General features: G+C 40.3%; 1 protein-coding gene across 2 annotated transcripts in view; it reads right to left on the bottom strand.

Annotated features, from left to right (window-relative positions):
* DENND6A (DENN domain containing 6A) overlaps nt 1-15,263 on the bottom strand; it is a 73,016-nt gene extending 57,753 nt beyond the window's left edge. Inside the window, exons 1-2 of one of the 2 annotated variants that reach the window (XM_023547595.2) lie at nt 14,997-15,154; nt 14,588-14,741 (exon numbers count right to left, since the gene is read on the bottom strand). In XM_023547595.2, the coding sequence (XP_023403363.1) occupies nt 14,588-14,741; nt 14,997-15,109 (267 nt within the window). In that variant the 5' untranslated portion in view covers nt 15,110-15,154. Of the gene's footprint in view, nt 1-14,587; nt 14,742-14,996 lie in introns of both variants that reach the window. The other variant, XM_003410046.4, reaches the window with a different exon arrangement.
* Between the last annotated feature and the right edge of the window lie 12,731 nt (nt 15,264-27,994).

Genomic DNA, 27,994 nt, shown 5'->3' with positions numbered 1-27,994 from the left:
TGACTTCCCGAAGACCACATCTACGAAGTACTGGAACCAAGGTTCCAACTCTAGTCTAACTTTGCAGTCTACTTAATCACTACGTTATCCTGCCTCCCACAAGTCAACTAATCAAAGCATCTCAAACTTCAAGTTTAAAACAGCAATTCTTAAAATTTTGGGTCCCAGGACCACTTCACTCTCTTAAAAATTATGAGGATCCCAAAGAGCTTTAGTTTATCTGGGTTATACCTAACAACATTCACAATATTAGAAATTAAAATTAACAAAGTTTTCAGATATTTATTTTAAAATAAAGATAACCTATTATTAACATGAATATTACATTTTTATTAAAAAAACTATACATATTTTAAAAGTTAGTGAGAAGGGTGGAATTGTTTTACACCTTTAATACACAAAATCTCTTTAATGCCTGGCTTTATAAAAATAGCTAGATCCTCATAGCTACTTCTGCGTTCACACTACTGCAAAATGTTGCTTTGGTTGAAGTATATGAAGACAAGCTCAGATCAGATATGTAGTTGGAAAAGTAGTTGGAAAAATAAAGATCCTACAGATTCCTTGAAATGGTTTCAGAAACCCCCAGAAGTACTTACCCGGCATTTTGAGAATAGCTGGTTTACAAGAAAAACAAAGTGTTATCTAAAGAGATACTTCAAAAACTTACATAACAAACATGCTCCCCCATAATAATCACCTGGAAACCTGATTCTGAATTCCAGATGATTTTTATGATCAGAAAAGTTTGGAAAACACAAAATAACTCAAATATATAGACTCCCAATGATATAAAAACAGCTTACACTTATCGAAATGTAAATATTTAGCCTCATTTTCATTAAGCATTAACAGATTCCTCCATATTCTAGGTAGAACAATCCTTTAATTCAAAGTTATGGAACGGTGTAAAATTTTCATGCACACATATCCTTGACTCCCAAAGACTTCCAAGTTACCATTTTATTTATAAAAGATCATATTGTAAAACCGAAGCTTAGAAACATGTCAAAATACATCTTCGATTGTGTAAGATTAAAACTGTTCCCAGACATGGCAGTAACTGCTTGTTGTCTCCCAACATCCATTCTTTCGTTCTCCCTTTATTAATAGAACCCATGAATTTTAGCCAGGCCTATGACCGCCCAGGATTAAGATTTCCCAACCTTTCTTGCAGCTACTGTGGATATGTGACCAGGTTTTGACCTACAGCAGGTAACAAACAGCGTTTACAGCTTCCAGGTATTGTTCTTAAACGGACACGGCAAGAAAATATCATCTATGTTGTATTGTTTCCTCCCAAAAAATATATAATACATAGAAATATGGACAGGCATACACATGTATATATATACGTACAGTCATGTGTCCCTTAATACCTTCATGTTGCGTAATAACCTTTTGTTTCACTTCTAAATCGATACTTCTCCTTTGCCTCTTGCTGCCATCACTAACACTGGTTTTGCTGTGTTTGGGGGAGCTGTGATACACTTCGCAGTAATATTTTTGAAAGAAAGTTAAACAGAGATAACGCTACAACACTCAAGAGATGCGCGATACATGAAATTGGATGCTGCTGCCTACGAGTTGAAGCATACACTGTTATATGGTAAACTTTTTATTTGTAAGCACGGAGAAACCTAATCCACTGCCGTCAAGTTGATTCCAACTCATAGGGGCCCTATAGGACAGAGCAGAATTGCCCCACAGAGTTTCCAAGGAGCACCTGGTGGATTTGAACTGCTGACCTTTTGGTTAGCTGCCATAGCATTTAATCACTACTCCACCAGGGTTTCCATTAAGTAGGCACAGTTCGCATTAAAATAACAATAAAAAGTACAGTACAGTACATACGTAAGCCAGTAACACAGGCTTTAGTGGTTAAGCACTCGGCTACTAACCAAAAGGTCGGCAGTTTGAATCCACCAGCCACTCCTTGGAAACCCTGTGGGGGGGTTCTACTCTGCCCTGTAGGGTCGCTATGAGTCGGAATCAACTCCACGGCAACAGGTTTACCAAGATATATGTGTTATAGGTTATATATGTACTGTACCATTATACACCTGACAGCACAATCACTTTGTATAAGAGACATGAGATACACGCATTGTGCGTGGGAAGCTGTTGGGTTCTCGATGTCCAGTTACGTCACTACGTTTCTCCTTCTCCAATGGAGATTTCTGAACCTTATTATAACTTTATGCGACCACAGATGTATACAAAGTCGGATGTTGCCCAAATGGACGTTTTATACACATACATGCATATATGTAAACACACACGTATGTACATAAACCTAAAACCCACTGCTGTTGAGTCAATTCCAACTCAGAGTGACCCTACATGACCGAGGAGAACTGCCCTATAGGGTTTTTAAGGTTGTAATCTTTATGGAAGCAGACTGCCACATCTTTCTCCCGCAGAACAGCTAGTGGGTTCGAACTGCTGACCTTTTGGTTAGCAGCTGAGTGCTTAACCACTGCACCACCAGGGCTCCTTATATACACACATAAAGAAGAGAAATGGGGAAGGGGGGAGGAAATAAAGAGTGCAAATATGGTAAAATGGTTTACAAGTATTTTTTATGCTATTCTGGACCAACAAACAACATTATGATAAATGGTAAAGAAATCAAGTTTTCAAGGATTTCGTTCTACTTAGATCAACAATCAACGTCCACAGAAGCAGCAGTTGAGAAATTAGGAGACATACAGCATTGGGCATATATGTGGCAAAAGACTTCTTTAAAGTTTTAAAAATCAAAGATGTCACTTTGATGGCTAAGGTGCACTTGACCCAAGCCATGGTCTTTTCAATCACTTCATGCTTGCACGTGAAAGCTGGACAATAAAAAGGAGACAGAAGAATTGATGCGTTTGAACTGTGATGCTGGCAAAGAATGTTGAATATACTGTGGACTGCTGGAAGAACTAATAAGTTGGTCATAAATTTGTCTGCGTACTTTGGACACGTCGTCAGAAAAGAACAATTGCTAGAAAAAGGCATCATGTTTGATGAAGTAGAGGCTTAGCAAAAATTAGGGAAAACCTCAATGACATGGGCTGACACAAATGCCACAACGATGGGCTCGAACATTTCAAACATCATGGAGATGGCGCAGAACCTAACAGTGTTTCATTCTGTTTTACTTAAGGTAGGTCACCATAAGTTGGAGCCAACTCAACAGCAATAACAACACTATTCCTCTTTTTTATTATTATTATCATTTAGGTTTGAAAGTTTACAGAGCAAATTAGTTTCTTATTAAACAGTTAATACACAAATTGTTTTGTGACACTGGTTGCCAAGACCGTGATGTATAAAACTCTCCCCTTCTCCACCCCAAGTTCCCTGTTTCCATTCGCCCAGTTTTCCTGCCCTTTCCTGCCTTCTCATCTTTGCTTTTGGGCACATGTCCCCATTAGTCCCTAAGACATGACTGAACCATGAAGCACGATCCTCACATGTGTTACTGTTGGCCCTACAGACCTGTCTAATCTTTGGCTGAAGGGTGAACCTCAGAAGTGAATTCGGTACTGAATTAAAAGGGTATCTGGTGGACTATTCCTCTAACTTTTCTGCAGGTTTAAAAATACTTCAAAATAAAAAGTTGAAAAGAAAAACAAATTAAGCCTACAGAAAAATTTCCAATGGCTAGTACGCAGACATGATGAGCAGTCAGTGATCTTACACCACAAAACTGATGGCATGTATTGAGAATGGCAGAGTGAGACAGGAGTCCAGGATGACTGTGGACCACCACACCTGCCTGAACTAACTGCCTTCCTACGATTCTCACAAGAAAATAATAAGCTTCTATCTGATTGAAGCCACTATTATTCTGGGTGTCTGTAATAGCAGCTGAACTAACACGATAACCAGTATATCAGTCTCTCTGATCAAGCTATAACCAAGCTTAAAGCTATGAAAGACAAAATGCCAATGTCTGTATGGTGATCTCTTGCTAACATGCACAAAATGAGCACCAGCAGGAGTTTTGCCACCCTTTTTCCACCATCCCAAAGCATAATTTTGTTTTGGATTTAAAATTACCCAATCTGACCAATAGGAATCAACAGAATGATTCCCTAGTTGAGCTGGAAAGATACTGGTGATATGCAGTATGTGACAAGAAACAAGTTATGGTGTATGTGGCAAGATGGTCTGAGTTGGGGAGTTGGGAATTTCAGCTGGTAAGGTTAAAGAGGAAATAAAGACCTTGAGATAAACTTAGTCAAAATAATTCAGGGAGATTTATCTGGTGGACCAAGGGTAACTGGTCAGAAACACAGGCAGAGTAATAAAGATCAGATGTCAAAAGGATAATGATGACAGCAGTCTCACTCCAGAAGGGCTAAGCTGTGCCAGGGCTACAAATAAAAAAACAGCACACTAAGAGCTGGTGACATCCAAGCTCAATCATAAAAATAAGTTAACTAGGTAAAACAGGTTAAGGGGAGAGGGCATAAGCATTCTTGGAAAAGACAAGAGTATGCTTGGGTGACCTGTAATGATGTCAGGTTACCTCTAATTGAATTTAGAAAAGCTCTGAGAATCAACTTGTGTTCACCTAAGATTCCAGGAACTGGTCTGGTATGGATAAGTGGTTATCCTTTGTGGGAGGGGAAGTGGGTGATTGTGACCGAAAGGGGATATAAGGGAAATTTTGGGGGCAGTGGTAATATTGTTTTTTGATCTATGTGGTAATTACATGGGTACGTTCACTTTGTGAAAATATATCAAACTACAGACTTAGGATGAGTGTGCTTTTCTGTATTATGTTATACTTCAATAAAAAGGTTTATTTATTTTTAAAAGTGGGAAAAAATGGCCTGATATCACAGTATCAGGACCAGGCTGGGACTTGCTTTAAGCCTACAGTTTACCCAAGATCTAAACTAAACTACACTAGTGGAAACCTTGATCAATGAAACACTTTTCTCAAAAAAGAGTAAAGTTTAGATGCAAATGTCTGTGTTTCACATCACTTATTATAAACCCACTGCCGTCGAGTTGATTCCGACTCATAGCAACCCTGTAGGACAGAGTAGAACTGCCCCATAGAGTTTCCAAGGAGCGCCTGGCGGATTCGAAATGCTGACCTTTTGCTTAGCAGCAGTAGCACTTAACCACTACGCCACCTTATCATAGTTAAAACAAAACACATGAGGCACTTGTGAGCAATCAACTGGACAGAAAGATGTCCCAGATCATCTCCAGACTGGGATTATACAAATTCATAACAGAATCAGAGCCTTTGTAAAATCTGGGGCCCTAAAGTTCACGAGGCCACCAAGGCTTTAACCCTCAAATCACTGAATTATGTCAAGCTACTAAAAAAAAAAAAAAAAAAATTTCTTTTTTTTTTTACTCTTAAGTGCTACTAGTTCACAAGGAAATTTATAGGCCATTATCAGTACCCTGCACTTCCTCCTATCCTAACACTCACTGTTTAATGGCCTATCTCCCCTGCTACATTATAAACTCCATTACAGCAGGGATGAGCAAGGCTATATCCCCAGCACATACCTATGCCTGGGGGATGGTTGTTGCCCCATTAATATCTACAAAACAGATGGTTCAATGAGACGCAGAGTAACAAACAACTACACACAACACATTTCAATTAAAACAATAAACTTAGTGAGGATCAACTGCTGAAGCTAAGGATCACCCAGTTTAGAGGCAAGGAAAGAAAGCAAGGTCAAACAAAAGGGAAACAACCCTTCATGAAACTGCCTTTATCCTTCTCAAAGGAATAAACAGAAACTTAGCTCAGATAAAGTAAACTGCCATGACTTCTCCAGACTCCACCATGCTAAGAGAGGAGGGGGAATAAGCAGTGGCCCAAAAAAGCAGAAATGGGGAAGAAAGGAGTCATTTCTGGTAAGTGCTCTAAAAAAATGTAACATAAGCTTCCCTTCACCCCCAAGCCAGAGCTAGAACACTCCATTCAATACATAAAGCTATTTTATGCCCCCAAATATTAAAAAAAATTATCAATTTGTTAATAATTTATTTTTACGGAAATCAGTAATCAGAATGAAATCTATGACTTACACTATATGTTAAGGATAAACTGTCCTGCTTTTTATATAAGTGACTTGAAATTCTTTTCAACAAGAGATGAAATATAAACTATATGTATATACATATATGCTATATAATAGATTATAAGCAAAATCAAATCTAATAAGCCCGACTCCCCGGAAGTACATTTAATGCTGATGATTCACATACAAAACTGTGTTATCTTTAAAAAAAATAAATCAATTTCGGGTTGAGGGAACAGCTAGGAATGGTCAAACACTAATGCATCAGGACACTAATTGGAAAAAGGGACTGACACTGAGGCATAAATTCTCACATTCATTATCTCACTTAGTACCTCCAACAACACTCTCAGGGTATTATTTCCCCCTTTACAGTTGAGGAAAATGAGACGCAGTTAAAAAAATTCATCAAAATCAACTAGCAGGTGTTCAAAAACTCAAAGTTTATGACTATTTCATAAGCTGCAAATTCTAAGAAATTGATAGGTCATAATTTTTAAAAAGAAAAAATTCCTCAATGATATCTCCATTCTTGTAAAATCTAGGGCCTAAGAGGTTCACGGAGTCCCTAGATGATACAGACGGTTAACGCTTAACGCATTCGGTTGCTGACCAAGGTGCCTTGGAAGAAAGGTCAACAACCTACTTCTAAAAAATCAGCCACTGACCATGCTATGGATCACAGTTCTACTGTGACACACATGGAGTCGTCATGAGTCAGAATCAACTTGGCAACAACTGGATTTGAGATGTTCAGAAGGTGATCTCAAATTGTAGAAATAACAACCTACTACGAAATGCTTTCTTCATAGTCTTAGTCTGGAAGTGCCACTGAAACATGTTTAGCATCATAGCAACACAAGTCTCCACTGACAGGTGAGAGGTAGCTGTACATGAGGTGCACTGGCTGGAAATGAACTTGGATCTCCCACACTGAAGGCGAGAACTGGAGCACTGAACCACCACTGCCCTCACTGCACAGGACCAGGCAGCTTTCCATGTCATTGTGCATGGGGTCACCATGAGTAGGAGCTGACTCGACAGTAGTAACAACAACGTGAACTGCTAAGAGTTCACGAGAGACAGAACATCTCCAACATGTGTATATAGGCAGCAAATAACCCCATGCATTGCAAAAAAAAAAATTAAGGAAACATATTATGTTCCATAAAATTTTACTTATAAAGTCTTTAATCTGGCAAATTGTTTATGAGAATGTTTATCAATAAAAGCAGAACCCTGTAACAGACATGTCTAGGGACTGCTGCCCAGTCCAGGCTTTGGAAGTGACCCCTTCTCTGTTGTAGGGATGAGCCTAAGTGACCACTCTGTAACTGTGACCCTGTCTCCTGACCACAGCTGAATGAACAACAGTGGTGCCCACGCTGAGCCAATCAGATACTCCAGGATTTGAATTAAGCTTCAGCCTGGCTCTGGAATAAGAGTAGAGCTAAGCTAAAATCACCACCATGGTAACTCGAAGTCAAGTGAAATTATGGGGAGGGCAGAGACTTGAGACTCGTGGAGAGGACACCAGCCTCAGCATGGAAAACGGAAGAGACCAGCAAAAAGCAGCAGAGACAAAAGACTACACACATAGGTCCAGATACAAAGACAAAGGCAAAAGCCTGGGGCTTTCCAAATCCCATAAGGCTTATACCTGCTTCCTACAACTGAGTTCCAGAAGACTGCCTGGAATCTCTGTAATAAATCTCCCTTAAATTTATTTGAGAAGGTTTCTGTTCCTAACAATCAAATCCTTGACAGATACAAAATTGAATAAAGAAAAAAAAGCATTAACCAAAATGGAAAATATTAAAAGCAGTTGCCTCTTAGTAGCAGAACTGAGTGACGTTTTCTGGTGTTCATAATTTTCTTTTCTTGCCAAATTTTCAACAATGAACGTTATTACTCAATCAGAAAAAAAAATAAATAAATAAACCCCAACTGTGAATAAATGAGGCAATTCTGGGTTCAGATAATGAAGGCTTTACTATATATCAGGTTATTTCAGAGCTAGAAGTGACAAAGAGTAGATAAAATCCAGAGAATTTCATACCTTGTTCCAGAGCACACTTGGATTCTGTGGAAAAGAAGCTGAGCACACCCCTTGGGGTCTCTTCCCAGCTCAAAGACCTCCCTAACTGTCCCCGGCACTTAGGACAGAGCCCCTGGCACACATTTCATACAACGTAGAGTACTTCCCCATCCACCCAGGTCTTCAGCTGATTGTATCAGAGTGGGAATCTGCTCCAACCAGACTGGGTACCTTCCTCGGGTGTTAAAAATGAGACAGACAGACTCAACCTCTTCAAGTGGCCAGAAGGGCAGCTTCCCCAGCATAAAGCTAAGAGCAGAGGAAGTCAGTTTGCAGATGGCATGAGGCATAAACAAGGCCTATGAAAAAGAACATAAGAGGCTTGTGCAGTTCTGGGCTTTACCCACTTTCTGAAGTGCCACTATATTTGTGACTTGAAACACCCTAATCGTCTTACAGCAAATTTCTCATTAAACCAGAGTAGAACTATTAAGGTTCCACATTAGATTTGTTTTTATGCAGAGGAAAAGAAGCTCCCCAGTTTAAAAAAAAAAAAATACTGATTCTAATACATCGGCTTCATTTTACAAGTGGGAATACTAAAGCCCCAAATCTACAACTTCACAAAAGTTAGGAGTTTACTCCACCGAAAATTTTAAAAAGTGACTTTCAAGAAAATCAATGCTTCCCAAGTACAGGCTTACATCTTACTATGTCCCAGGCACTGTTCCAAAGGCTTTACTAATAGTAAGTTACCTAATCCTCACAATGTCATGAAATAAGTACTGTTATCGCGTTATAGAAGGAGCCCTGGTGGTGCAGCAGTTAAAGTGCTCAGCTGCTAACCTTAAGGTTGTTGGTTTGAACCCATCAGCGGCTCTGTGGGGAAATATGTGGCAGTCTGCTTCTCGAAAGATTTAAAAAAAAAAAAAACAAACCCTGTTGCCGTTGAGTCGATTCCAACTCATAGAGGCCCTGTAGGACAGAGTAGAACACTGTCCCACAGGGTTTCCAAGGAGTGGCTGGTAGATTTGAACTGTCAACCTTCTGGTTAATAGCTGAACTCTTAAACCACTAGAACACCACAGTTTCCTCTTGAAAGATTACAGCCTTGGAAATCCTAGGGGCAGCTCTACTCTGTCCCACAGGGTCGCTGAGTCGGACTCGATGGCAATGGGTATCCTGTTACAGAGGAGGAATAAGAGGTTCAGACAGACTCACTTGCCTGGGGTCACAGATTCAAACCTAGGCAGCCCAGCTCTTAAGTCTGAGTTCTTAATCACTCTCCTATACTGCCTCTTTAGTAGGGATTTAAGTTCAAATAAGTGGCACAGTTTACCCATTTGTTAAAAACCTGCAACGTGTACTTTCTGGCCTGGCAGAACAGCCTCTTAAGTACCTCTCAAGTCTAAGATTCAATAACTGCCTTTTAGATAATACAGGTGGGTTCCAGGATATTACTGTCCAAACTTAAGTTTTTATCTATTCTTTAAGTAATTTTCCTTTAGTCCCCATGGTTGTGTATTGCAGGAGTAGGAATGAGACTGCTTCTCCCCACACAATTACACACTCACCTTGTCCATTCCCAGCCATTCCTCCCGTCATTTTCCTTAATATGCAACAATACAAAAGTGAAATACATTTTCAACTTTCTAATTACATTAATTACTAATCTGTGTTCCCTTCTTCTTCATTTTAAAAGTGGCAAAGTACAATATCCTACATTTCTCTCTCAGGAAAACAAAATTGTGTTTTGCAACTTTTTTTTTTTTTTTGGTGGGGCCATGTTTACGTTTGCATCTTAACATTTTTATCTTTCTTTGGATCCTTTATTAGGGAATCACCCCCATTCTCATTCTCTTGTTAGTCACCATGGAGTTGGCTCCAACTCACAGCAACCTTACGTATAACAGAATGAAACGCTGCCTGGTCCTGCGCCATCTTCATGATTGTCGATATGTTTCGAGTCCATCGTTGCAGCTACTGTGTCAATTCATCTCACTGAGGACTTCCCTTCTTTTCATTGGCCCTCTACTTTAGCAAATATGATGTCCTTTTCTAGCAATTAGTCTTTTCTAATGACATGACCGAAGTAAGCAGGCTGAAATCTTACCAAGATCAGTTCTAAGAAACATTCTGGTTGTATTTCTTCTATTTGTTTGTTCTTCCAGTAGTCCACAGTATATTCAATATTCTTTGCCAACGCCACAGTTCAAATGCATCAATTCTTCTTCTGCCTTCTTTTTTCATTATCCAACTTTCTCATGCATATGAGGCAACTGAAAAATACCATGGCTTGGGCCAGGCGCACCGTAGTTATCGAAGTTACATCTTTGCTTTCTAAAACGTTAAAGAGGTCTTTTGCAGATGTGCCCAATGCAACACATCATTTGATTTCTTAACTGCTGCTTCCAAGGATGCTGATTATTGATCCCAGTAGAATGAATTCTTTCACAACTTCAATTTTTTCTCCATTTATCACGATGTTTTCTATCAGTCATTGTGAAAATTTTCATTTTATTCACATTCAGGTGTAAACCATGCTTAAGGACTTCACCGGTGTTTCACGCTGTCTTCATTTTCGGCAAGCAAGGTAGTGCCATCTGCATACCACCGGTTGTTAATGAGTCTTCCTCCAATCCTGATGCCACATTCTTCTTCATCTAGTCCAACTTCTCAGGTTATTTGTTCAGCAGACAGACTGAATAAGTAAGGTGAAAAGATATAATGCCTCCTTCTTCCTACAACTTCTAGAGTGGATTTGCTAAAATCAAATCATCCTAAATTTGGGGACGACAGAATAGTGGATCCACGGATTACCCGAGACAGTCCATGGAAGTATATACGTAATTCTGTATCAGTGACCATTTCTTCCAATGAACAAAGTTTTTTAATAAGCTTTTTAAAAGGTTCAAGATGCAAAAACAATCAAGAACTACGGACTTAAACTCTGTAGCATATACTGCGGGAAATCAAATTAAAAATAAGTCTTTCAATGATACACATTTTGCAGCACCTCAATTATGGAGTATTCCGTTTATTTAATCAGAAAAATATGCTCATATGATAAAAAAAAAAAATACTTGCCGTCAAGTCGATTCCAACTCATAGCAACCCTGTAGGTCAGAGTAGAACTGCCCCATAGGATTTCCAAGGAGCAGCTGGTGGATTTGAACTGCCAACCTTTTGGTTAGTAGCCGAGTTCTTAACCACTGCACTACCGGGGTCCCCATGTTATAATGAATACTCCAAATAATGACAATTCAAAAGGATCTCTTTTAGTTATCAAAAATGGTTTAATGATAGACACATAGACAATGGAATAGAATCGAGAACCCAGAAATAAATCTATGCATCTACGGACAACTGATCTTTGACAAGGGCGCTAAGTCTATTCAATGGGGAAGGAACAGTATTTTCAACAAGTAATACTGGCAAAACTGATTTCCACATGCAGAAGAATAAAGCAGGACCCATTCTGTACACCATACACAAAAACAAAATGGATCAAGGGCCTAAATATTAACGCAAAAACTATAAAGTTCCTGGAAGAAAACTGAGAGGCAAATCTATGGGACTTAGTTTTCTTTAATGACAGACTGTTAAATACAACAACAAACTTATGAGCAACAGAAAACAAAATAGTTAACTGGAACCTCATAAAAACTGTGTTCATCAAAATCCTTTATCAAGAGTAAAAAGACAACCTACAGATTGGGAAAAAATCTTTTAGAACCACATATCTGATAAGGATCTAATATCCAAAATATATATAAACCTCCTCCAACTTAGTAACAAAAAGGCAAACAACCTGATCAAAAAATGGGCAAAGACATGAACAGGCACATCTCCAAAGAGGAGATTTAAGCAGCTAACAAATACATGAAAAGATGGTCATCATCACTAGCCATTAAAAAAAAAAAAAAAAAGATGCAAATCAAAACCACAATGAGATACCACCTCACCCCTATCAGAACGGCAATGATCAAAAAAAACTGAGAACAATATTGGCCGGGACGTGGGGAGATAGGAATCCTTATCCACTGCTGGTGAGAACGTAAAATGGTACAACTGTTTTGGAAAACAATATAGTGATTCCTCAAAAAATCAGAAACAGACCTCCCAGATGATCCAATAATTCCACTCCTAGGTACATACCCCAGGGACATTAAAGTGGAGACATGAAAAGACATATGTACTGCAATGTTCAATGCAGCACTATTCACAATGGCAAAAAGACAAACAATCCAAGTGCCCCCCAGCTGATGAATGGATAAATAACACATGGTACATACGTACCATGAATATTACTCAGCCTTAAGGTAAAATGAAGACCTGACACATGCTACAAAATGGATGAACCTTGAAGACACCATGTTGAGTGACGTAAGTCAATCATGAAAGGAAAAACACTGCATGGTCTCAAGCATATAAAATGACAAGAATAGCAAAACATATAAAAACCAGTGTTTACCATGGGTTACCAGGAGTGTTAGGATGAGTGGAAATCATTGTATTAGAAGTACTGAATGTCTGCCTGTGATGATGGGAAAATTGCGTAAGCATAATGGTTACAGAATTTGAATGTTTCAACTGATTTATCACTAAACTGTTCCCGAGAAAATTTTTTTAAAAGGGGGTGTAAAATGACAAATAAAATGCTACATTTAATTTTACAAGAAAAAAAAAAAAAGGCTGCAGCTGTTTATACTACTTAGGTACAAGTAAACACCTCATGGAATTAGTTTTCTTGCTTCAAGTATTTGTAGCGGTGGTTTCATGGGCCTGTCCAGTCAATTGGCCTAATATTATTTTAAGAGTTTCTGCTCTTCCTTCTAGTTCAGTGGGTAGTGCCTGGGATCTTAAAAGCTTGTGAATGGCCATCCTGTAGCAAGAGAGAAATAAGGCGATCCAAGAATCAAGAAGAAAATGGAATCAAGATCCAAGGAATCAAGAAGGTCTAATTGCCTCTCTGAGACCAGAAGAAAAGGATGGTACCCAGCTACCATTACTGAGCCTTTTGATAAGGGACCCAATAGATGAATCTTCATCACAAGGAGGAAAATTGTGGAACAAAACTTCAAATTCTTAGTGGAAAATAGACTTTCTGGACACATTGAGACCGGCGGGACCCTCAAATCTATTGCCTAGAAACAACTTTTGAACGTTGAGCCAAAACTTGTTCTATGAAGTCATCATAAAAATTCAGCTCCATAAATAATGACTGCTTTGAGCATTGAGCCGTATTGAAGAAACAGATATATGAGATTGAAGTGAAAACAGTAACCCTAAAGCACACATGAGGACTTTAAGGGGCAGATTGTATATGCCAAGGGCGGTGAAACAACAGGTGCAGAAACAGTGAGAATGGAGGCACAACGTGAAGTATGTAATCACTGTCAATGAACTACCTGTGAAAATCGCCAAACGGGTGTATGTTTTGTTGTGTATATTTTCACACACACACACACACGCAGTCAATTAAAACAACCCAATCCTATGCTTTCTGGTTAAATTGTATTTTGCTGTACATAACAACTTCATGCTAGCATGTCAATGTAAATGACAAATGGCTTATAAATCTCTTCTTCAAAGTCTTTATGGATGGACTCTTGTTTCCACCTCAGTAAAGAATTGTTCATGAATTCACTAATGATATTAACAAGTATTTAATCAACACCACTATGTGTCAGGAAACCCTGGTGGCGTAGTGATTAAGTGCTACGGCTGCTAACCAACAGGTCAGCAGTTCGAATCCACCAGGCACTCCTCTCTGTCCTAGAGGGTGGCTATGAGTTGGAATTGACTCGATGGAAGTGGGTTTGGTTTTTTTGGTTTTACTATGTACCAGGCACTGCATTTGGCCCAATCCGCTTCTGTCATTAATTCTTGGTTCTCGTCTAAATTGTAGTCTCAGTCCACAAATACATGGTTAGAGCATACAGTTCACATTTGTGTGCCGAGCAACTAGCATAATGCCTAGATCTTAGTGATAATGTTTACTGCACTGCCTAACCATAAAAGACCAAGAAGGCAGGATGAATACAAATGCAGTAAGTCTGCATTCAGAAAAACCTCCCTGGTCAATTTTCTCAGCCAGCTCATGCCACTAATGTCAGAATAAGAGGGTTCACTAAAATCTGGCATTGCCAGCAAAACAAAAAAATCTTCTAAACATACGATGTTTTGGTAATGTTTTGCTTGGCTACATAAAAAACAAAGCAAGCATGCACTTAAGCTACAAAAAGGACCGAAAAGAACATCAAGAACAGGCCGTATTCAAAGGCCTTTCAATAAAGTGCCATAAAGACAGACAACTTGACAGATTCACAGAATATATTCCCTTCATTCATCCTGACATCGGATTTCAGGCTTACTCTTCCTGAAGCAACATCAAGAAGTAACAGAAATGAGGAACAGAAGAAGAGAAAGCGCATGCTGAGAATAAGCACTTGGGCTGTCTGAGCGAAATGTTCTAAGAGTTACTGCAAATTACCAAACAGTCTGTGTCTAGAAAGTTGGGTGGGCAAGGTTTAACTACTGCAATTCGCCCTGTGTCGGGCATTGTTTCCCTCCTCAAAGTCCAAAACAAGCATCCTGCGTGCAGCTTTCTCCGGGTGCCGCTAACCCTTTGGTTACAGTCCTTCGGTCTGCGTTTAAAACAAAACAAAACAAAACAAAACCAGAGCATTAACAAGTATTTAGGAGGGGCCCCGAGAGAGCTTTCCACCCCTAGCCGCAGCCCACGACACTCCCAGGGGAGCTGCCCGTGGCCCGCAGCCCGCAGCCCGCAGCCCGGCCGGACCGGCCGAGGGGTCGGCCACGCCCGGATGCGTGGCGGCCCAGGTCCAGGCCGGTCGCCCCGTGCGGGGACGGGACGGGGGCCAGGTGCAGCCGGGCCTCACCTCCACGGCCTGGCCCAGCTCCAGGTCGAAGCCCACCACGCACACGCAGTGCAGCCAGGCAGAGAAGCCGTCCCAGCGCAGCAGGCCCCGGCCGCGGCCCTCGTCCTCCTCATCCTCCTCCGCCGCGCCTTCCGCCGCCACCACGGCCGGAGCCGCGTTCTCCAGGGCCGCCGCCACTGTCTCGTCCAACGGCCCGCGGGAGCTGGGCCCCGACCCGGCCAGGCCCCGCAGAGCCATCGGCCGCCCCCTCGCTATTCGCGCCGCCTCCACAGCCGACCGCTCCGCAGAGCGCGCCTGGCTCCGCGCAAGCGCAGCCGCCGCTGCCGCAGCCGCAGCCGCCGGGGAGCGGCTCACCGGGGCGGGGCCGCGGCCCACGTGACCCCACGGACCCGGCTGCGCGCTGGGCGCCCGGGCCACCGTGCGGACGTGGGGACGTCACGCCGGCGCTTTGGGGGGTTAAGCAATGCCTTGTCTTCCTGTCTTTAAGCTCTCCAAAGCTGAAACGGTGGTTAAGGAATCCTTGTCACCGTCGTTCGCAGTCCAGTGACCAGGGGATAAATTATTCTTGGAGTTACAAGGTCCATTATTAAATCATTGAAACTTCATGGTAATGGTGACCAGCAATTATTGAGCACTTACTGTCTGCCAAGTGATGTGCCAAGTACTTTACAAATACTACCTCGCTGAATCCTCACGTCACATCTTCACACCATGCCTAGGGGGTAGACGTTTCGTTTTGCAGATGAGGAAACTGAAGTTTGGGGCGGCTCTAGCCCAACAAGTATTACACCTTCGACGCCGGTTTACAGTTCGTCTACTCACGCAATCTTCTGATTCAGAGATCTGTGCCTTCACTCAGCAGTTCTCACTCCACCCTTCTTGGCTTGGTTGCTTATGGCTCACTCAATTTACCAGACCCTCCTGGAAGCCCAGGTTGGGCAGGTTAGCCTATACAGTAATCTGAAGATTGTTCTTACTTAACACTTTGGTAAGGGCCTTAGGTCTCTTGCAGCTTTGTATTCGCAGAGAGAAACACTGGGCTGAACACCCACAAGGCACTTGGCCTGTTGAAATGTTACAGATTATTGGTTAGCATAAGGAGCCCTGGTGGTGCAATGGTTAATTGCTCGGCTGCTAACCCAAAGGCCAGTGAGAAATATTCGACAGTCTGCTTCTGTAAAAATTTACAGCCTTGGAAACCCTATGGGGGCAGTTCTACTCTGTCCTATAGGGTCGCTATGAATTAGAATCAACTCGTCCGCACATAGCAAAAATGGTCAGCATGATAGCACTGACTAGGATTTATTCACCGCCTACTATGCGGAGTATGAACAGCATGGTGAAAATAAATAGGGAACACAATAATACTCCAATAGAAAAATGGACAAAACAATTCATACTAACTCACATCAAACATTTTTCTAAAAAACAACTTTTACACACGATATCATATGTAATCCTCTCAATAGCCCAAAAAGGTAGGTTCTATAATTCCCATTTTACAGATAAGGAAACTGAGGGTCTGTGAGATGACAGTCGCACAGCTAGGAGGCAGCAGAATAGAGATTTAAACAAACCCAAGTCTCTGACTCAGCCTGAGCTTGTAAGCATTTTGCAATACTGCCCAGACAAATCCACCCTGTTTGACGAACATTGTCCTCTCCACACCCTTGGGAATTTTGTTTGGAGAGGGTCACTTATCCGCAGAGATCAGTAGTGATGCTTTTGGAAGCCCTCTTTAGGACATAAGATGAACTAGGGGACAGCACTAATGTTAGAGGCCAAGTCTTTGGCCAAAGCAAGTTAACATCCTGCTCCAGAGACCCACTGTAGTTAATAGGGAAAATCTGTGTTCTGCACTTAAGTAAATCTCTAAGCTTACTCTTAGGAAAGAACAGTAGCCTATTGTGTTAGAAAAGCACTGGACTAGAAGTTTGAAGACCTGGATTCTAGCTCAAGCTCCACCCATGATCATAGTAACAAGCTGCAAGACCCAGTTTCTGTATTGGTAAAGCATAAATGACTTATCTCACCTACAGTTGGGAAGATCCAAGCTATCCCAAAGCACACATTTTACTGGATGCTACTTCATTTTACTTCATTATTAATGATTAATAAGCTTAAACACCAGTCATTTCACAGGCCTGGTTCTTTGACATGTTGACACAAACTACTGTTCTCTGACGTGCTGGTTTATAATTTTGGGTTAATGGTAATCTTGTCAAAATATAGTGCTCTAAAAACAATAGACAATTTATAAGAAAGCACAGCCAGGGCTGTAGAGAACTTTAAAAGTAAAAAAAAAAATCCATTCAGTCTGTTAAAACAACAACAAAAATAAGACACTACTGCTCAAACCTTTATACGCAGAGTCCAAAGCCACCAGGGAAAACAGAGTTCCCATAGCTTTTTTTCCTCTTGACTCTCACAACTTCAATAATCAGCTTTAGCGTCAATTTTAAGTTTCTGTGATTAAATCTTGTATTGAATCTGAGAAAAAACAGTACCGATGCTTCCTTCTTTTCTAAATTTCCATCATTAGAATGTTTGAATCTGAAAACATCTTGGGTATAGTTGGTTGTATCTCCAAGCCTTCCATTCCATTCATGAATATTCTCTAAACCTCTTCATATTTGGTCAGCCATGCTCCATTCTAACAGTTCTGATTAAGGTGATGTCACTACTTTGCAGAGCTGCTATTTTATGGATGTTCATAAAGGCTAGTAAATTCTTCTTTTTATGGAGACAAAATCAGCCACTTTTTTATACTGGGCTAAGTAGTGATTGCTGAGATAACACAAAAGAGTCCAACTCTTCTACATGATAGCCCTGAGAATATTTGAAATCAATGATCCCACAACCCTCATGCCTTTTAGTTTCCAGGGTAAACTATCCCAGTTCTCTAACTGTTCCTCAAAGAAGATGGTCTTTAGGCCATTTATCATCCTGTTGCCCAACTTGGGCATACTCCAACTTGTCAATATCACTCTTAAAATAAGGTGCCCAGGAGGAAACGCCATCCTCCAGGTGTGATCTGACCACTGCAGAGTATACCCTGGGACTATTATCTTCCATGTCCCAGCCATCAGCCTTCTACTAATGCAGGTTCAGATCACATTTGCTTGTATTGGCAGCCAGGTCACATCGCTGGCTCAGGTTGTGTTCACCGCCAACTAAAGCCCTGGGTTTTTTTCCACGGGAGGAGCACTTAAGTCAGAGTAGCGTGCTTCAGCCAAAAGCATGACTGGACTCATGGCTCTGTTTCTCTTCTAATATTACCAAGAACAGTGAACACAGGATTAAAAACATTCCAAGCTTGCCTACTGAGCCCTAACCAAACTCCTGGCATTTCGGCAATTTTCATAGTGCAGGGGGAAAAAAGAAAAGGGTGAGCTTTAGACAATGGTGTGAATTGCCATGTCTCTGGGCTCAGTTTTATCAAGAGAAGGTAAGAGAGGGAGCCCAAAATGCCATGGACTTCCTTCTTGTACTTGTAAACGCCGCCAGGGCTGCGGGGGCATAACTACACTTGGCGGGGGTCGAGGGGGGCAAGAAAATACACAGAGAAAAACACAGATGCCCAAGTGCCCACATGTTATCAGTAGAAGATTGATAACACATCTCTGAGAGACAAAATGCCCAAATGCAGCTTCTCAAGAGAGGATCTAGCTGAAGGACACTATAAAATGCACAAAGGGAGCTTCCCAAATGGTGCTTGTAAAAGCAAAAAAAAAAAAAAAGTCAAGAGCTTTGTTTTTTCATCTTCCCTAATATCTACATGGAGCCCTGGTGGCACAGTGGTTAAGAGCTACAGTGAGCTATACCTGCTAACCAAAAGGTCAACAGTTGAAATCCACCATGGCTCCTTGGAAACCATATTGAGCAGTTCTACTCTGTCCTATAGGGTTGCTATGAGTAGGAATCAACTTAAGAGCAATGGGTTTGGTTTTTGGCTTTTTAACGCCTACACAGTGCCTAGCACATGGTAGGCACTCAGTGAACATTTACCAAATGAATGAACACACTCTTAAAAGATAGTGCCTCAAAGTGCTATTCCCCTATCTTATAGATTTTTCTTTTTGTGGTCACATGAAACATTAACATAAAAATGTTTCTTAAATGTAGTTCACTCTTAGCTTATTAAAAGTAAAGATAGTAACGCTTCACTTATTTGAAGGTTATTTTTTCAACAACTTGAACTGTCTGGCCCAGTCAGTACCAGGAGACAGGTTTAATGGGCCAACTAGCAATCAACATGTAAAACAGAACATTTAACCAGTAAAGTCCATGCTCTTTAATCTGAGGCTTTCATTCATTTACATATATTCTGACAAATTTGTTTTTCTGGTTTCCAAGACTATAAGCAAAAAATTAGAAGGGGACGAGGCTGTTTGAGGCTGACCAGGACAAGAGCAGAAAACCAAAGGTGATGGGTTAAGAGAATGGAAGGAAAAGGAGTCAGAAAACATAAAAAAGTTCAGAAGGATACACAGGAAACCATTAACAGTGTCTGCCCCATGGGAATGGGAGTACACACAGAAATAGGGAGTTTTGCTTTTTTTAATTTTATATAATTCTATGTTGTTTTAGTTATTTACAGAGGGCATGTATTGATTTTGTAAATAAAATATCAGGAGGTAACAAGTGTGTAATAGAACTGCTTCTAATAATGAAAAATTAGAAACCATTGAAATGTCCAACAACAGAGGACTGATTGAAAAAAAAATTCATAGATTTGAAGCAGTCTCTAAAAAAGCCACAGAAAAATATCTGGTGACAGAAAAATGTTCAATGTTCAATTGATTACAAAACAAAATATACCGAATGCTGAAAGACCCTGTCTTTACAGACTATATGGAAAAAATAAAATAAAATAAAACCCACTGGAGTAGACAGAAGTATCGTGACATAGGAGAAACTTTTTGTTTGGCATTAAATGCTTCTTACATTTCATCTGTGTAACATCTGCATAGCTAAAACAAAAGGGAAATAAACTAAATTATAGTGTTTTCACTGTTATTTTGTGGCAGAAACTGCTGGCTACCCAATGTCCATTATCCCCCTTTTCTTTAGTAATACCTGGTGTATTTTGACAGCAAAAGATTACATTTCACAGCGTCCATTGAAGATAGTTGTGACCATGGGACTAACAAGACATATGCAAGTAAGTGTTGGTTGGAACATCTGGTTATACTCTTTAAAAGGCAAGCAGAAAAAAAAAAAAGAAAAGGCAAGCAGTTCTTGCCCTTTTGTACTCTCTGGTTCCTACTACTGCCGATCTTGATGTGAGGGCCAAAATTCCAGCAGCTGCGTTGAGACTATGAAGAAAATATCAAGAGACTCACATTCAAGCAGTGCCAAACCATTGCCAGAAACCACCTGCCCCTGGACTTCTCGTTACAAGAGAAAAATAAGCTCTTATCTGTTTAAGTCACTGTAGTTACAACTGTCATTTGCAGCCAAATGTAATATATAACTGAAACATGAGTGGACTTTTACATGAAAACATTCACGATGTACAGTGAGTTTATGTTAATGAGGGTGGAATGATTCACACAAGAAATGCGAGAATGACAGTGCAACTCGAAGAATGTAATTAATGTCACCAAATGGTACAGTAGAAACTGTTGAATTGGTGTATGTTCTGTTGTGTACTTTCTCAACAAAAAGTAAAATAAATAATTTTTTAAAAACCTTTACAGTGTACAAGGCTACATTAGAAATTCCAAATGGTAGGTAGAAGTTAGAAAACAAACAATCATTACAGAAACTAATTTGTGTTTAGAGTTGACTTCTCAGTTCTCCCCGTTGCTTTTATACCAAAACAAATTTAAAAGTAGGTTTGTTTTGCAGAGCTAGGATTTTTTGTTGTTTTTGTCTTTGCTGTGAATTCCCACTGCTCTTATCTGCCCATCATCCACTGTACCTTCTTCTGTTTTAGAGTTCCCAGTTTACAATAAGTGCTACCTCACCATCATTCTCAGTCCATGAGGTTTGGGAGTAACTAAACACTCCTCTTGGACTCCACCTAGGCCTAGCCAATCAGTGTATTCCGTGTACCTGAGAACATAAATGAGTTCAGATACATCCTGTGACCAGTCAATCAGTGGGATGCAACTCTGGGAGTCTCCAGAAGTGTTCTGAAAGAGGGGCCGTTCTAACACTGGAATTGCTGAGGGCATCGAAAGTGAGCTTGGAGTTGTAAGCAGCCTTGTCACTATAAAAGAAGAGCTGACCCCAGAATGGTGCCAACAGAGAAAAAGTCAAGAAATGGACAGAAAAAGACTAAGTCTTAACGACATCATTTGACCCTGGATTCAGCCAAGCCTGAAATCTTCACGTTTGTGAGTCGATAAATTTCCCTTTTTGGCTGAAGCCAGTTTGAGCCAAGTTTCCTGATATTTGCAACTATAAGAGTCCTGACTAACATAGTTAAAAAAAAAAAAAAAAAATTTTTTTTTTTTTTTTTTTTTCAGTAAATAATCCTGATTCATTACATTAGCCTTTACCATGTGCTTATATGAAATCTTCCCTGAGGGTTTATTTACCAAAATAGCAGCATAATGTAATACCAACCTACTGTATTGTTTCTGGGTTTTTAATATTCTAAAATAAGCCACTAATTATTATTATTATTTTTTAATGGGGCAGTGGTGGTTCAGTGCTAGAATTCTCACCTTCCATTCAGGAGTCTTAAGTTCAATTCTCAGCCAATGTGTCTCAGGCACAGCCACCACCCACTTGTCAGTACAGGCCTGTGTGTTGCTATGATGATGAACAGGTTTTAGTGTTATTTTTTTTTTTTCCAGACTACGACAGACTAGGAAGAAAGGCCTAGCGACCTACTTCTAGCCAGTGAAAACCCTATGGATCACAACAGCCCTCTCTACAACAGATCATGGGAATGGTGCAGGACTGGGCATCATTTTATTCTACCAGGTATTGGGTCACTGTGAGTCAGGGGCCAACTCGACAGCAGCTAACAACAATTATTTTTTTAATTTGACAAAACAGGAAGAAATATCATTACTATAATATAATCACCCAGTTAAAGAATATATGTTGCTGTTGTTAGCTGCCATCAAGTTGATTCTGTTCAAGTTCATCATTAAAAAGATGAAACAGATATCATTTAAAATAATCTTCAAACCAAAAAGAGATAGCATAACTTATTCTCCCTTTCTTCCTTCAAATAGTTATTTAACTTACGAAAGTCAGAGTTTTAAAGTGTGAGGGATATACTTTCTAGGATCTTACAATTTAGCAAGGCAGGCAAAACATTCATGCAAGTAACAGCTATACACCACTCTCTGAAAATTAGTAAATAATAAGAAATATGATGTAGGAGAGGCTAAAAAAAAAATCCTACGATATTATCGGAGCCCTGATTAAGGGCTCAGGCTGCTAACCAAAAGATTGACAGTTCAAATCCACCAGCCACTCCTTGGAAATCCTATGGGCAATTCTACTCTGTCCTATAGGGTTGCTATGAGTTGGAATTAACTCCGCAGCAACAGATTTGGGTTTTTGGTATATTACTAGAACAGTTAGAGTTCTTGGAAATACAAAAAATTCTCTGTTCTCTCCACATGTGGTAGAGAAAACTATGGACCAGAGAGCCAGTGACTTGCCTTAGTTTCCATAGCAAGTCAGTGGCAAAATCTTGCTGGAAACCAGACCTCCTTAGATACAGTCCAACATTCTTTCTTACTGCCCCACCCTACCTCTCTTAGGAGAAAATCAAGAAGTTTCTCAGACTAATTTTTCTTTGGCCCAACCTGAAATGGAGCGAGAATATTAAAGACCACACTAACATAAGCTTAATTCTCTTTTTATCATATTGAGGCAAAGCAGCTCAGGCTGTTTCAGTTATCAGAGTTTGGTTTCAACTTTCTGACATGGTTTTTCTCTCATTGACTTCTGTTTTTCGTTAGTCTAACCCTGAATGAGCAGGAACCCTGCCTGAGAAAAATCCCAAACAGTTTGTTTTGAATGTGTTTGTTCTCTTCTGTATTCTGGGCAAACTAACGAACTCTGATAGCAAAAACCAAGAGTTACCCAAATTAAACTTAACCTGGGAAGTCTCCTTTGGCCAGCTTCCCAGTGGAGCAGTGCCAGCAGGCACAAAAGACTAGGACACTGCAAATTCTAATTCTATTGCGAGTAGAAGTTTTGTCTAAGTTAAAGAAAGGAAATACCAAGACTCCAAATGAAGGTGGCCATTCCTAGAGACCTTCTTGTCAAGAATTTAGAAAGGGAACTGATTCTCATTAGAAATCACGGCTTTGCAGTGTTACTAAAATGGCAAACCCCTACAAATAATTTGAGGAAGTGGATTGAAAGTTTGGTTTCAGGCACTTAAATACATTGAAAATAATTTTCAGGCGCAAGGCTTGCTGATGTATAGTATTTTTTTCTTTCTTTTTTTATTGTGGTAAATATATATGTAACAATATAGGATTTCTTTTTGTCAAACATGCATATGTGCTTCGAAGTCTCACTCATTTATTTTTTACTATGTGCTTTGAAGTTCCATTTATAAATATTCATTGACAACTTGCTGAGGTTACAACAGTGGCAGAGTTGCAGCCACGGCAGGAGTTACAGTTTTGTCAGGAAAAACAGACAAAAAGAAAGTAAACAAACAAATAAAATAATTATGAATTGTAGAGACTGAGGACACAGCACGAAGAATGCAACCAATGTCACTGAAGTGTATAGGCAGAAATTGTTGACAGGGTGTAAGATTGGCTGTGTATATATTTTCACCAAAAATATACACAGCCAATCGTATACACTGTCAACAATAAATAAAACATATACAATATTATGAATTGTGATAAATGTGAAAAGTAAAACATTGTGCTAAGATGTAGATTAATAAAGGTGGGGAAGGTCTATTTTAGATGAGTCTGATAGTGTGATCAGGGAAGGCTTCTTAGAGGAGATGACATTTCCAAGGAGATCTAAAGAATCTAAAGGAGCTTCTTATGGGATGAGCCAGGGAAGGACACTGTAGAGAGATGAACGATATGCAAAAGTATATCTGGAATGTTTAGGCAAAACACATTCTGAGGGCACAGTCCTCCCCAAGACTGCCTTCATTTCAGACACCAGCCACAAGTTAAGGGGGTCCCTAGGGCCACTCTGACTTCAAACCAGCTAGTTTCAAATTAGAAGGTACCTATGGACTCCTATTGGAAACCCTGGTGGCATAGTGGTTAAGAGCTACCGCAGCTAACCAAAAGGTAGGGAGTTTGAAACCACTAGGCGCTCCTTGGAAACCCTATGGGGCACTTCTATTCTGTCCTATAGGGTTGCTATGAGTAAGAATTGACTCAGTGGCAATGGGTTGTTATTTTTTTTTTTAATGGACTCCTTCAGGTTTGATAATTCACTGTAATGACTCACAGCACTCAGGAAAGCATTGTATTTACAGTTATGGTTTTATTATAGCAAAAGGATACAAATTAGAATCAGCCAAAGGAAGAGATGCATACGGTAGAAGTCTGAGAAGATCCCAAACACGAATATTCTGTTGTCCTCAGGGAGGTGTTACTCTGCCTGTATTGAAATGTGACAATACTCAAAGATTATTGCCAACCAGAAAACCTCATCCAGGCTTTGGGGTTCAGACTTTTAGTGAGGCTTCCCAAACCCAAACCCAGTGCCGTCGAGTCGATTCCGACTCATAGCGACCCCACAGGGCAGAGTAGAACTGTCCCATAGAGTTTCCAAGGAGCGCCTGGTGGGTTTGAACTGCCGACCTCTTGGTTAGCAGCAGTAGTACTTAACCACTACGCCACCAGGGTTTCCTAGTGAGGCTTCATTAACCAAAAAAAAAACCAAACCCGTTGCCATCGAGTCAATTCTGACTCATAGCAACCCTATAGGACAGAGTAGAACTGCCCTATAGAGTTTCCAAGGAGCACCTGGTGGATTTGATGTGCTGACCTTTTGGCTAGCAGCTGTAGCTCTTAATCTCTAGGCCACCAGGGTTTCTGAGGCTTCATTAAGTAGGCATAATTGACTGAATTGTTAGCCATGTGCTTGAACTCAATCTCTAGCTCCCAGGTTGGTTTGATTTCACATGGCTCAAAGCCCCAATCCTCTAATCACAATGTTGGTCTTTCACCCCACCCATCCTGAGTCACTGCCTTAGCATAAACTCTCAGGTGTGGTCTGAGGGGTGCACCATGAATAACGAAAACACTCCTATCGCTCAGGAAATTCCAAGGGTTCAGAGGTTACTTCCCAAGAACCAGAGACAAAGGCCAGCCAAAGTTTTTATTACACAGGTGCAATGTGGATTTGTTGTGCTGTGTGAGAATATTTAGCTCTGCAGCAGAAGAAAAAATAAATGGGTTATATGAAACTCACAAGATGTGTTAATATAGATAAGTAGTGAGTAGAGCACATATGTATTAAGCATAAAACAGAATGGAAAGACAAAAGAGTAATATTCATGAGGCACTACATGAAGCACTTAGGCACTAAATATTCTTGACGAATTAAATACATAAGAGGTATTTAACGTCCAGCACCACCACACGCCTGTCAGTTTCTCTTACCATGGTGACTTGCATATTGCTGTGATACTGGAAGCTATGCCATTGGTATGTCAAATACCAGCAGAGTCACCCATGGTGGACAGGTTTCAGTGGAGCTTCCAGACTAAGACAGAATAGGAAGAAGGACCTGGCAGTGTAGTTCTGAAAAAATTGGCCCTTGAAACCACACAAATAACAGCAGAATATTGTCTGATATAGTGCCAGAAGATGAGCCCTTCAGATTGGAAGGCACTCAAAATACAACTGGGGAAGAGCTGCCTCCTCAAAACAGAGTCGACCTTAATGATATGGATGGAGTCAAGCTTTTGGGACCTTCATCTGCTGATGTGGCATGACTCAAAATAAGGAGAAACAGCTTAAAACATCCATTAACAATAGGAACATGGAATTTACAGGTATGAATCTAGGAAAACTGGAAGTCGTCAAAAATTAAATGGAACGCACAAAGATCAATGTCCTAGGCACTAGTGAGCTGAAATGGACTAGTATTGGCCATTTTGAATCAAACAATCATAAGGTCTACTATGTCAGGAATGACAAATTGAAGAGAAATAGGGTGGCATTCATCGTCAAAAAGAACATCTCAAGATATATCCTGAAGAACAACGCTGTCAGTGATGGGACAATACCCATATGCCTACAAGGAAGACCAGTTAATACAATTTTTCAAATTTACGAACCAAACACTAATGCCAAAGATGAGGAAATAGATTTTTACCAACATTTGCAGTCTGAAATTGATCAAACATACAATCAGAATGCATTGATAATCACTGGTGAGTAGGTTTAGAAAGTTGGACATGAAGAAGAAGGATCTGTAGTTGAAAAATATGGCCTTAGTGATATGGCACCAGGGATCACATGATAGAATTTTGCAAGACCAGCAACTTCTTCATTACAAATACCTTTTTTCACCAACATAAATGGCGGCTATACATGTGGATATGCCAGATGGAATACCCAGGAATCGAATCGACTACATCTGTGAAAGAGATGATGGAAAAGCTCAATATTATCATTCAGAACAAGGCCAGGGGCCAACTGCACAACAGACCATCAATTGCTCATATGCAAGTTCAAGTTGAAACTGAAGAAAATTAAAACAAGTTACCAAGAAACAAATATGGCCTTGAGTATAACCCACGTGAATTTGGAGACCATCTCAAGAATGGATTTGATGCATTGAACACTGATGACCCAAGACCAGATGAATTGGGGGATGACATCAAGGATATCTCACATGAAGAAAGCAAAAAAGACAGGGAAGAAAGAAAAGACCAAAATGGATGTCAGAAGAGACTCCGAAATTTGCTCTTGAACGTTGAGTAGCTAAAGCGAATGGAAAAAAGATCAAGTACAAGAGCTGAACAGAAGATATCAAAGGGCTGCTCCAGAAGACAAAGTAAAGTACTATAATGAAATGTGCAAAGATCTGGAGTTAGAAAACCAAAAGGGAAGAACGCCCTGGGTATTTCTCAAGCTGAAAGAACTGAAAAAAAATTCAAGCCTTAAGCTGAAGTTTTGAAGGATTCTATGGGCAAAATATTGAATGATACAGGAAACATCAAAAGAAGATGAAAGTAATACATGGAGTCACCATACCAAAAAGAATTGGTCAACACTCAACCATTTCAGAAGATAGCATATGATCAAGAACCAATGATATTGAAGGAAGAAGTCCAAGCTACACTGAAGGCATTGGTGAAAAACAAGGCTCCAGGAATTAACAGAATACCAATTGAGATGTTTCAAGAAATGGATGCAGTGCTGGAGGTGCTCATTAAAATCACACACAAGTAAAATTTTCTTGAAGATAATTCAAAAACAGTTGCAGCAGTATATTGACAGGGAACCACCAGAAGTTCAAGTACCTAACATGGCACAGTGGTTAAGAGCTTGGCTGCTAACCAAAAAGGTCAGCAGTTCAAATCCACCAGTCGCTCTTTGGAAACCCTATGGGGCAGTTCTCTTCTGTCTATAGAGTTGCTATGAGTCTGAATCAACTCGACGGCAAGGGGTTTATTTGTTTTTAACAGCAAATAGGCTTATGTGTTTTGGACAGAGGACACATGGGCCAGAATAGCTCTCACCAGAGTGGCTAAATTAACAACTTGTATTAAGTGCTCATGTATATTTAGTGTATGCTGGACATTGTTCTTGTTGCTATTAGGTACCATTGAGTAAGTTCTGACTCATAACGACTGCACGTACAACAGAACGAAACACTGCCCAATCCTGCCCATTCTCACAATCATTGCTGTATTTGAGCTGATTGTTGCAGCCACTGTGTCAATCCATCCTGTCAAGAGTCTTTGTCTTTTTGCTGACCCTCTACTTTACCAAGCATTAAGTCCTTCTCCAAGGACTGGTCCCTCTTGATAACATATTCAAAGTACATGAGACAAATCACTGGCCAATTTTTTCAGA

Source organism: Loxodonta africana, chromosome 22, assembly GCF_030014295.1.
Source record: "Loxodonta africana isolate mLoxAfr1 chromosome 22, mLoxAfr1.hap2, whole genome shotgun sequence".
In the NCBI taxonomy this organism is placed as follows: domain Eukaryota; kingdom Metazoa; phylum Chordata; class Mammalia; order Proboscidea; family Elephantidae; genus Loxodonta; species Loxodonta africana.
This window is presented reverse-complemented; position numbering and strand designations above follow the sequence as displayed.